General features: G+C 43.0%; 2 protein-coding genes across 4 annotated transcripts in view; both read right to left on the bottom strand.

The window, feature by feature from the left end:
• Nucleotides 1–6,750, bottom strand: part of tbc1d4 (TBC1 domain family, member 4) — a 39,580-nt gene extending 32,830 nt beyond the window's left edge. For 2 of the 3 annotated variants that reach the window (XM_076263403.1, XM_076263402.1), the window contains exon 1: nucleotides 5,660–6,750. In XM_076263403.1, coding sequence (XP_076119518.1) covers nucleotides 5,660–6,055 — 396 coding nt within the window. In that variant the 5' untranslated portion in view covers nucleotides 6,056–6,750. The remainder of the gene's footprint in view (nucleotides 1–5,659) is intronic. The other variant, XM_076263404.1, reaches the window with a different exon arrangement.
• Nucleotides 6,751–7,572: 822 nt separating this feature from the next.
• commd6 (COMM domain containing 6) lies at nucleotides 7,573–10,282 on the bottom strand. The gene is made up of 7 exons (XM_076262551.1): nucleotides 10,079–10,282; nucleotides 9,550–9,608; nucleotides 9,215–9,280; nucleotides 9,016–9,092; nucleotides 8,717–8,885; nucleotides 8,168–8,320; nucleotides 7,573–7,967 (listed from the first exon to the last, which is right to left on the bottom strand). Exons 1-7 carry the CDS (start codon nucleotides 10,101–10,103, stop codon nucleotides 7,917–7,919), a joined length of 600 nt encoding a protein of 199 aa, XP_076118666.1. The 5' UTR covers nucleotides 10,104–10,282; the 3' UTR covers nucleotides 7,573–7,916.
• Nucleotides 10,283–12,096: the final 1,814 nt, after the last annotated feature.

Raw genomic sequence — 12,096 nt, forward strand, 5'->3', positions numbered from 1 at the left:
TCCCTGACCCTCTCCATGCTGTTACTGGGGCAACGCAGGGGCAATGGCGTTATGCAACAGGGTCCTCCCTGACGAGTCGAGCGAACTGGTGGAAAATCACGCTGCCCTCTGCACAAAAAGGGCCATTGAGATGGAGACGAAAAAACATCCACCCTCAGATCCTCTCTCCGGCACAATGGGTTGACTTGTTGGACCAGGGGGAAACGGGTGTGGTCCACTTGTTGGTAACTGACAACTGGCATGAATCCCAGGTTTATTTGACAACCTCCTGGCATGTCACAACAGTAGATGATGTTGCCAGTTCTAAACCAAAACAAATTATCTGGTAAAGGTAGGGCTGAGATTTTGTCTATATTCAATCAAACAATTCTTGTGAAATCTACAATATTTTTACAAGATGTAGGCCTATGCTGTTTTTTTAAGAGAACACATGTCTGGATAATCTCCAAATCTATGACTGAACTAGCTAACTCATGTAGGTCAAAGCGAGTGCTATCATTTCTTTTGGAGAAGCAGCTTTCCTCCTGGGTAGATGGAGCTAATGCTCACAGTTTGAGCGCCAAGCTAACTCTAACCCCGTCAAAGAAAGAAGGTCAGATGATGTAAGTCGCCAGGGCAACCATGGCTTGGTTGACAACACAACTATCTGTATTTAGCCACCAACACTAAGAAAGTGCACATCTATTAGCACAGCAGAACAAATCAATGCAACCCAATACAACATATCACTATGCAGGATAATCAAAGAACTTCATTATTCAAAAAGTGTCATCCACAGAGAAAAGACACGTAAATCAAAGCAGACACTGGACAGTGTAAATTAAAATCCATTTCTAGAATTAAAAAACCTGAACTATGTCACCTCATCTTTGCCTGCAGTCCCTCAAATCCCCATCTTCTTCATGAATTATTCATAAATGCCGTAAAGCCACACCACCAGCATTTAATCTGATTAATTATTTGTGCTAAACCCAACACCAGCTTGGCCACACACAGTAACATTTAAAACCTCAGGAGCGCGGGTGGGGACCTTACTAGGTGTCTGAAGGAGGCCATGACGGCACTCAGCACAAAGCCATAATAATGCCTCCTTAATCCTCATCTGCCATTCTGCCTCCATGATGATCATATCCATCCCAACAACAAACTGCCATCCAGGGCCAACAGCACAGGCTTTCCCATGCCTACATATGGCTTGGTGTCAAAGGGATTATTGAGATTTCATTAATATTGGTAAGAAACGAGAGATACTTTGTTGTTGTATTTTTATTGCAGGCCTTAGCAATACAGGTACAATTATGCCCTGGCAATAGTTATTTGAAGAGGGAGAGACTACAATGCAGTGAAAGTGACAAAGGATTGGGTAAGCCTGGTCTAAAGCCTAAAAGGAGCTTGCAAAGAGTGGCGCATCATGACCTTGAATTTCCCCTGGGGATCAATAAAGTATCTATCTATCTATCTATCTATCTATCTATCTTGTTACACAGCACACCACTTCAGTTACGCTAACAAAAGCCCAGCTAGCATAAACACATGTAGCATCCAGCTCTGGAAGCTTAGCAAAACACACAGGGTATTGTCTGCCCTAAGACCTTTGCATGGAAAACAGTTGCAGTGGAAAACGGCACAGTGCAATGTAACTTGGACTGTTACACACACACACATCCCTGGTTACTGAAATAATGACAGAGAAAACAACTTATGCTTTCTGTTTTTTTTTTCCATCAGACAGGAACACTGGGGATCTGTGGTGCAATGGAAAAAAGATTGTGACTTGTTTCTATGTACGGTGCAAAGACGGGTCCCATTAAACTTCAAACAGTCCTCTATACTCAGCAAAACATTCAATTAAACTGCCAGTTTCACAGCAAGCTAGACAACAGTCTATCTACGACCTCAAAGCCTGATCTGAAATGTCAAGATGAATAGAAAAGATCCAATTAAAAGCTTTTGATTTCCTAAAAACAAACATAAACATAAGACAGCACTAGGGGAAACACCAGGTAACACAGCAGAATTGTCATTCTAGGCCAGTTTTAGCCTGGGTGTTCCCATGCTACCTTGCGCGCGATTTGATTAACGCTGCTAAGGCAGCCTGGAGACCATGGAGCAAATTTTCGCCTGAGATAGGAGACCAATCACAGAACAAGGGGGAAAGCAAGACGATGATGAGCTATGCACAGACGCATTTGATAGACATCCGTGGCACCCAATAAACGGATCTGGGCATTTTCTTCAAATACGAGAAAATGAACGCTTGGTTCCCAGACCACGTCTCATTGAGGCTAGGCCAGTTTACTTTGATAAAGATAAAGACCTTGACATGTTACATAAGCCTAATGCATTATTATCAGTGCAAGCAGGAAGCAGTCTACCTTCACTGGACTGCAACCCTCACATGCACTGTGCAGAAAGAGAATTGTCCAACAATGAAAGTCAAGGAAAAATACACATGACGAAATCCTTGCAACATGACACTATGTCTGCTGGAACTTGCCAGTCCAGAATAAGGACAGTGAAAACAACAGACATAAATAGACAAGTGCCTGCTGGAGGCAAAATGGAATGGAGTCAAAGGTTATGGCGGTGCTACCAACGTTTTCAACATCATTCCATTTGCCAGGAATTTTGTTTGGTCTCTCATCATAAGGCTATTTTTGAGCCAGGACTCCTCGGTTGAAGGCCGCTCTTTGTCCTCTTTGGCACAGGGAGCTATGTCACAAGTATCGTCTAGGGACACTGCCGAGGGAGTCGGAGCATGACTGGGGCCCTAGCAGAGCAGATAAAGCCTTTGGGGCATTACGTCTCAGGAGACCCGAGTCCATGAATGACTGAGTCGTTAGGGACGACTGCATCATCGCCTGATCGAGCCACCGTCTCTCTTCCAGTCCGCGCAGGTGGTCGACAAGTGAGGCCCCTGAGCTGCATGCTAAGTCCAGTCTTCTCCTGCTCATCACTCTCCCACTACGTGTTGGCCACTTTTACTGACACCTGCATAAAAGCTCCGGATCTTCCTCCGAAGCCATCCGACTTCAGCCCTGCCAGCAGTAGCGTCCTGAATAAGAAGCTAAGCTCAGATTAAAAGGACTCTCTGTCCTCCCAAATGATGCGGTGCAGTGAAAGGCCAGGCAAAGGAAAATAAATAGGAAAGAGCAGGCAGTAGTGGTGGCCTAGTTCTTCAAATTCACTTATTCTGCTGCATCATGTAACAAGCAGACAGGAAGAATGAATCACAGTTTAAATTAAAAAAATAACCCATCTGTTGTTGCTAATCAATAAGCCAGGGTTATTTCCTGAAGCATTGATTACAACGGATGATGGTGTTTGGATGAGCATCGAAACATTTTGTACCTTTTACACCTTTTAGTCCAGTGTTAAAAGAACTACTATAAAAACTACTTTTATACCTTTTAGTCCATTTTTAAAAGAACTACTATCACCTGGATCCTTAAATGAACCTTCATAGACACTGCTAATGAACCACCATAAATAAAGGCATGTCTCAGTCACTGATCGAGACCCGTCTCAATGTATAGCTAGTGCAAGACCACCAATTGTCATGACTGATGATCACTGCATTGTTTTCTTTTCTGTGTGTGACCCCCATCATACTTGCTTGCTCAGAATTGGATGCTGCTTCTGCGGGCCCACCGAAATGAGTAGAAGCAGGCACATGTCCGAGACTGGATTCCATGTGAAAGGTCACAAGTACAAAACGACCACAGATTGGCACGACAGTACCAAGGGCTTGTCTATTTACAGTACAGGCTCTCCAGGACGTGTATGACTGGGTTCTTCACGCGAGGCTAAAGTTCACACCCATGAAAGACCACCTCCACATGTCCCCTAAGAATATATTCTAAAAGAACTGGGTTCAATGGAAGGCAATACGCAATCAAGAGAGATATTTGACGTGGCATAGTCTTTGGCCATAATTATAAGTAATAAAAAAAAAAAACACTGTGGCAGCTATAGTACAGCACTTTGGCTTGCAAATGCACCAACCAGCCAATTCTCTGACAAAAAACATTACTGCTAGATGCAAAGTAGCATTGGATTCCTCCTTGGCACACAAACAAAAGTGACAAGATGATTCGAAAGGAAAAGAAATATGACACCAACTGCTGAAAAAAAAAAGTTTTCACTAAGACTAGGGCCCGGATTGTATACCCTATTGTACTACAGTGACCCCAGACATTCTACAACTTCCACAGGGAGCCATTGTTTCAACTTAGCGGGGGAATACAAACTGTGATTACATAACACACCTACAAACTATAATATCACCATTTGACTTAAGTCCCAGCACTTCCCTCAAGAATGCACTACAACACTTGCCAGACATAATCTAAAAAAATCCTGATAACCAACTAACTACCTGCAGCGGGTTGCACCAGTTGAACACAAATTCCATCTTTGCTTAGTTCCAACGTATACTGTCACCACCTAACAAGTCTAACACACAGCTGGACAGGCAGCACCAGATATAGAAGAAATTGGGTTATAAATAGCCCCCATGAAACCTAGCCGAAACAGATAAGAGGGGTTCACTGTTTTTCCACTTGTGGCGGTGAGTGGCACTCAGACAAAGCGCCAGCCATATAGCCTTTCCAGGGGGAACCATGCCTTTTGTGTTTTATGTGGGTATACCCTGGATAGCTCCGGGAGTGAGCTGTCTCTGTGATTGAGGAGGGCCAGTTAAGTGTGCTGAGGGAGCTCTGGCTAAGCATGGCTGAGGGAGGCATTCCACGTGTGGCCCAGGCCCACCAAGCACATGTTGCTGCAATCCAGCCTGTTTTTCCTGCACAACAACGGAGCTAGGGCGGGCGGCTGCTAGGGAGAGACTCAAGTGGGAGGCTCAAGAGAAAGAGAATGCTTCTCCCTGGCCAGTGAGACACAAAACTCCCTGTCAGCCTGCACATACACAGACGCTCACACACACACACACACACTTTCCCCAGCTCAGTCAAATGCACACACACATACAGAGGCACTTATTTGAATGGCTGTTCTCAAGAGGTGTTTTTAATGCAGTTTTAACAAAGTTAACAGTTGACAGCTGTGGTCATACTCATCGCTGAAAGACAGAAATGCAGCCTCCTAACTTATTCTCAGCTATTGTTTACCACAAAGATGGAATTAATTATATTAGCCCCAGAACATGCAGTGTCACTAAATGAGGGGATCTGATGACTAAGCACTTGTTCCACACCTACATCAACCCTGTACACTCAAAGGTGCAATGCAGTCAGTGTTTCTGAGTGTATGGGGACGTCTGCCTGGATATATTAGGGGCACAAATAAGTGCTCGGAATGTTGGAGACAAGCCTATGCCAGACGTCACTTTTTTAAATACAGCAATAGACAAGTTTTTTTATTTTTACAGAATCATCTCAGGAAGCGGCATTCAGCCCCTTGACAGACAGAATATACACATTTAGTCCTACATGGGCATAAGCCATTTTCAATTCAGCAGTCCTGTATGTTGTCAGCCTTTACTTCAGCCTTTACTTTACTTCTGTTACGCATAACACTGAGTGCTTATTAGATTTTATGATATTCACAGATGCAAAGCCTTGTTCGCCCATAAAACCTGTGTGCGTGTGTGACAGTGTGTGAGAGACACAATGATGCACAGCCACTCAGAAACGTGTGTTACCTTGTTTGGGTCAGCAGCCTTGAAGACATGGCATGCCATTTCAGACTCGGGGTTCTCCGGCTGACTCCGGATAAGGTAGGCGAAGTAGGTGAGGTCATGGCTGTTGTGAATGAACCGTGATATATACTGCGCTTTGTGCTCAAATATAAACACAGACGCGTTGTTGCTGTTTGCAGGCACACATCGGATAAGGGGAGGTATGAGAGTCAAAATAACTTCCCTAGCTTGTCCGGGTCCCGATTCGTTCTTCTCACTTTTCCTCCGGATTTCTGCCACCAGCCATGGTAACATAGGAAGCGTAGTCCTTCTGTCAAGGGAAGACCACCCCATGTACCAGAGCGCAAATCTCTTATCTGTCTTCGACAGATTATTCCCTTTGTCATCCTGACCTTCCATCTCTATAGCTGTTGATTGAGTTAAACGGTCGCGACGTTATTGCTCTATAATAATTGCCAACGGCTAATACATTAAACAATTAAAAACAACGCAAAAAAATCAAACATTCAACAAATCAACGCGTGGCTGGTCGCTGGGCACATTCACGCCCCATTCCCTGTTCAGTCACAAATCTTTTGTTTGGGGCAAAGTTATTGCAGCAAATGTGCCCTCGCCACGCGCACCTCGTGTTGTTGAAAAATAAAGGATACACACCCGTGCTGTCCACAAGACAGTTGGAGTGTTTGTTTATTTGACATCTTAGACATTGCCTGAGTTTACTTAAAGATATTGTTGGGAAAATGTAGCTGTAAAAAAATAATCTGCGGAAATGTCTAGCCTAAAGGCCGCACCGCTCATGCAAATTAAGTTTGCAACGAACTAAAACGTGGCGTTTGCAGCCTCGAGTGTAAACAGAAAATCGACATTGGGATATCATCAGACAGAAAAGTAGCGTTCTCACTCCCTCAACCTCCCTCTGCAAACACTACCATTCCGTTTGGACACAAGAGCTGACCCATTGGCTAAATATATATCCTTCGGTTCCTTGTCCACTCGCGTTGTTGTCTCTGCATTCTGACTTTGCTCCGAAATTCTTCGCACGCGGACAGGGTTCTGTCCCTTCCACTGCTTTGGGAGGAGGAGTGTCTGAAGCTACGTGATAGGAGTCCTACCCGATGTGCAAGGAACAGACTCTCCTAGGCTTGCGATGGGAGGAGAAAGCACACGTGACTTAGCCTCGTTGAAAAGCAGTGTTGTTTTGAAGCTCAGGTAAATCTTATTCGGACAGGTGTGAGCAAAGCGCCTGGCAGCACAGGTGGTTGCATGCACAGCGCTGAAAAGGAAGACGAGGTAAATTCTCACTTATTGACAGTATTGACACAGCTGTGCATTGTGCAAGTAAACGGGAGGGGTTAGGGCACGTTGTTAGCATGTTGTCACTGTTTCCCAAACATTATCAAGTAACATGTTGCTCTGACAAGATTTATTTATTAGCCTAACTGTTCAACACATTCAGCATAATGCACATTTTATTTGAGTATATGAATATCCAGTTAATCCACCAGATTAGTTGGTATTGAAGGTATATTAAGAGCTCTCATCTCTATCTATTTGAGCTCAGCGGATTTTTCCACTTTGCAGTTAGTAATTCCGAAATGGTTAGTCTTAACATTTTTTTCAGTGTCTTCCCCAACGCTTCAACATATTTTCTGAAGTGCTGCTGCACATACATGTTGCTTTGAAGCCGTATAGGCGGCTCTGCTTGTAACTGGATGCCAGGGATGCGAGTCCGATGAGTCTCCCCTCTCCCAGAAATAGATTAAAAATGCAGCGCATGTAACCTCATCAGACGCAGTCTCCGACCATGAGACATTTGTGCCCCCCTGGGGGCACTTTCTGTATGCAGCCAGTAGTCAACACAAACACCTCAGACATCAGCAACATTATGAGGCCAAAATAACGAGTTCATATCAAGGTTTTCGTTTATTTGTTTGTTTATTTCCTTATCAATTTACTTACTGGTAAGTAATCAGTTTAGCATCAAGCATGAATAAGTGGGTGCATTTTAGTAGACTTTCTTGGATGTTTGTGTGAGAAACTAACAGTACCTATAAAGCAGAGAGCAGCTCAGGTTTTAGTAAAAAAAAAAAAATAACATTCATAATTACCCCTTTGGTTTCCAGCATATTGATTACTGGGACACAGAGGACATTTCAATGATGCACATAAATAATAATACGTTATTAGAATGTAAACATTTTGGTCAATAGAGTGAAGCATTTTCCGTACACAGGGGAAGGCCACATGGAGTGCTTAAGCGTTATACAGTCTCCAGAGCTGCTGCAATTTCTTTAAACTGTTGGTGGAAGTTCTGCAACAAAGACAAAGAGGAGGACAACATATTATCAGTGTGTCTTGTCAAGTGTATGACTTTATCAAGTAACATAGCTGTAACAAAAAACAAGACATTATTTTTAGAGAATGAATGAGTGGATGGGTGAATAAATGAATCACTGAGTAATGTTTGCATTAATGCATACTCAGACCTGAAAAGCACTCCACAAACCACACCTGAAACTGCGGGATGGACATTTCAAAAGACTTGTAGGACACTTCACCGGAGGCGTCAGCAATCTTCAGCAACAGGGACACGTAAGGAGAGTTCAGGGACCGACACGTGTCAGAGCTCACCGCCATGCCCAGCTTCCACTGCATGTCCACCATCTATGGAGGAGCAGAGGTCAGCGGCCAGCATGCGTACACAAATAACCTTGATTGAACAGCTGAGGTTACCCAGCAACATGTCATTAGCAAGGTATTTGTGTAGTGCATAATACATTTATGTTGTGTTTGGTGTCATCTTAAAACAAACACATGAATGTACTACATGGGCTCAGGAGTCATGACAGGCCTGTGTTTTTTCTAAAGAGGTACTTAGTCCTTGTTTCTGTATCCTCAGTGCAATATAGAGTTACACATGTAATTAAACTCAGGAATAAAATGGCTAAGGCTCTTGATTCACCATCTGTACACATTTCATTAAATAATTCAAACAGCATACATATTCTTTTTCATATTCTTTTTCTGTGCTCCATAGCCTCACGGCTGTGGAGGGCCTACCTGTCCAATGTTAGCAATTGCATGGGCTTCCTGGTAGGTGTGAATGAGAGGCCCATGCTCACTCCACAGCTGATGCACCACCTGCAGCACAGTCTTGGCCCAGCTCCTGCTGCCTTCACCCAGCCTGGCCACCAGCTGATCAGCCGTGAGATTGTTTTTCGCAGCTGTTCTGTGAGAGAACAGCGATTTCAAAGAATGATTGTTCTGCTCTGCATTTTAATTGATAAGCTTGAATAATTGTGTAAGCGGGGGTGTGTGTTTCTGTGTAACTGTGCAAAGGAACAAGATGACATGATTACCTGAAATTAGATGATAACAATCTGATGATGCTTTGCAGGGCTGCCCACTCAAGGTCTATGCCAGCTTTCTGGAAAGTCTAAAGAGTAGAATGAAACTCAATCATCAACACTATAGTGTTGCAGTGGGGGATTTAATTACCTTTATTGGGTCATCAACAATAGTTGAAGACTGTAAAATCAGTTATGTGCCTTCACTCACATCATAGATTTTAGGCAAATCTACTGCATGGCTTTGCCCTTGAAGATGAGCCAGAATCTGCTGACACTGGAGAGATTAAAAGATTACAATCAGAACCGCAACTCACACTGAAGGTCGTCATAACAAGCATGTCGACACTTCTGTCCCGCTCTCACTGTTCATCAATCAAGGAAACTAACGTTCAAACTGTAGCCTTGAATGACCTACGAATGTTGTTTACCTCTTGTAAGTAACAAGAGGTAAAGGCATCCTGCGAATGCACATAGAAATACATAACGTAACCATATATTGAATGGCATATAATTTATTAACGTTTGGTAACAAATCTGTCTTACTGTTTCTGCGAAAATGTCTGGAGGCAGTCGTCCAATATTTCTGATAGTGCTGTCAAGTCCTAAGGGAGAAGGCATTGCTCAATAACAATCTATACAATGTTTAAGCGACATAACTAATAGATTGCTTTTTAATATCCTGTCGAAATACTTGCAAAAGCGAGGGGAATGATAGGACAACTTGGTCATGTTAGTCAAGTAACTTACGTTAGCTGTGCTAGCATGCTAACTAGCAAGCATCGGTCTACTGACTTATTCTCACTGAACAGTTATCTTGTAAGCCGGGATACAGCAACGTTATGAGAAAGTTTAGCATCAATAATATCTAATGATTAACAAAAACGGAAGCAGAATGTTACAACAAGGCATGCAAGTATGCTAACGCTAGTTATGGCTACACCTACGTTAGGTCCCCTGGTTCTGTTCTGAAGTGATATGTTATTGATAAGCTTTATCCAGAAGAAATAATGTTAACGTATTCTAAGAAGACTAGATTTCGCGTTAACATGCCAATAGCTAGCGTAAAACCTACCTGACGTTGACTCCAATCCTGGCATCTCTGTAACGTTACTGCAGTCGCGACTATTAGGCTATACGGGCTATACAAAGTAGCTTCTAGATAGTTGCCTTGTTTAAAAAAAAAAAATCAGGGCCAAATTCTATGCTGCCTTCCCCTGTAGGCTAACGCAAAGCATTTACCGATTCAAGAAATGTATTCATTCAAGAAATGTTCAACTTCTACATATTCCAGAAGTGTTTGATCAGTTGCCTGGTTTTTAGCTATGGATACACTGCCCTCTAGCACTTAAGAGTATAGTTGCACCATAACTGTAGGGCATATAGCTAGAACAGCCTACAGTGTATTATTATGACCGCAGCATAGCATATAGGTTTAGTCAGATTTTTTTTTTTTTCTTTTTCGCATGTCCAAATTTCCGTCAATGATTCCCGGGACACTGAAAGACCGGGGTAGACGAAACTTGGTGGGCATGTAACCCCATATGGATAGCATGGAACCATCGTTTTTCGTTTTGATCTGTAGCCCCCCCGCTGGACTGCACCCCCCGAAAGGAGGGTAGGGCAGACAGTTTTCTGTGAATATCTCGAGAACCGTAAGGTTTAGGAGGACCATTTTTTTTTGTATGTTGATCTCAAGGGGCCATGTCAACCCATTCCATAACCACTCATTTCATGTATAGTTAAACACAAAAAAGTAAAAATGAGGTGTTGTAATCGCAGGTATCTGTGACCTAACATAGTCAAAACTGCACGAAATTGGAAGTGTAGGATCATTATGACACCCTCTGAATGCACGCTAAGTTTCGTGGAATTCCGTTCATGGGGGGCCACACAATAAATTCATTTATGTTACTATATACCAACTGGCCTGTAGGTGGCCGGAGACAGTTTTCTGTGAATATCTCGAGAACCGTGGTGCCTAGGAGGTCCACCTTTTTTTTTGTATGTTGGTCTTAAGGGGGCATGTCAACCCATCCCATTACCACTTATTTCATGTATAGCGCCACCTAGTTAAAAATTAAAAAGCAAAAAATTAGGTGTTTTCATCACAATATCTCTGGCTGACAAGGTCAAAACTGCACAAAATTAAAAGTGTAGGATCATTATGACACCCTCCGAATGCATGCCAAGTTTTGTGTACTTTCGTTCATGGGGGGCCTTACAATAAAATAATGTATGTGTACATTTAGTGACGTATTCCAAAAAGGATTCCCGGGACACTGAAAGACCGGGGTACACAAAACTTGGTGGGCATGTAACCCCACATGGATAGCATGGAACCGTCGTTTTTAGTTTTGATCTGTAGCCCCCCCCCCATTGGACTGGACCCCCAGAAAGGAGGGTAGGGCAGACACAGTTCTCTGTGAATATCTTGAGAACTGTAGGGACTAGGATGACCATTTTTTTCCGTATGTTTGCCTCCAGGGGTCATGTTAACCCATTTCATGTGCACACATGTGCACAAACAGATATACACACACACATACATTCACAGTAATCATACATATGACACATACTCACTAGGGGTGTAAAGATTAACCGATACGTATCGGTATCCGTTTTTAACGTGTAAGATACGGCTACATCGATACGTGAAGCCCCGTATCGGAAAAAAACTGAAATGAACCGGTCGTTATATCGATTTACTTGTTATGAATTGGTGCACAACCTTTTCTGCTCGCTCAGACTCATTTACGTTCCAAGCAGCGCGTTCATCCCACTATAAACTATACGTGGCACGGAATTGTGGGTAATGCAGTTCGTTTTTGGTTACACTCATTGCCCAAAGTTGTCAAATGACCTCATTACCCATACATCTATTGCAACTTAACCATGTGACAACTTGCACTCGGTCGGCTTTTGTTTTTCGAACAGCGCGAAATTAAGCACTTATAGTATCCCTAAACAGCAACGATAGTCTGTAGAGTAGCCTTACCTTTGATGAAGGGATTTCCTTAATGTTAAATAATAATTTGGCCTTTGCTGCTAAAACGATGCATAAATTATTAGCCAATGATTTTGTTCATATTC

The sequence above is a fragment of the Alosa pseudoharengus genome, unplaced genomic scaffold, assembly GCF_046254945.1.
Source record: "Alosa pseudoharengus isolate Yale_2024_CS ecotype anadromous, Long Island Sound unplaced genomic scaffold, YU_APseudo_1.1 YU_APseudo_1.1_scf_3, whole genome shotgun sequence".
Lineage (NCBI taxonomy): Eukaryota > Metazoa > Chordata > Actinopteri > Clupeiformes > Clupeidae > Alosa > Alosa pseudoharengus.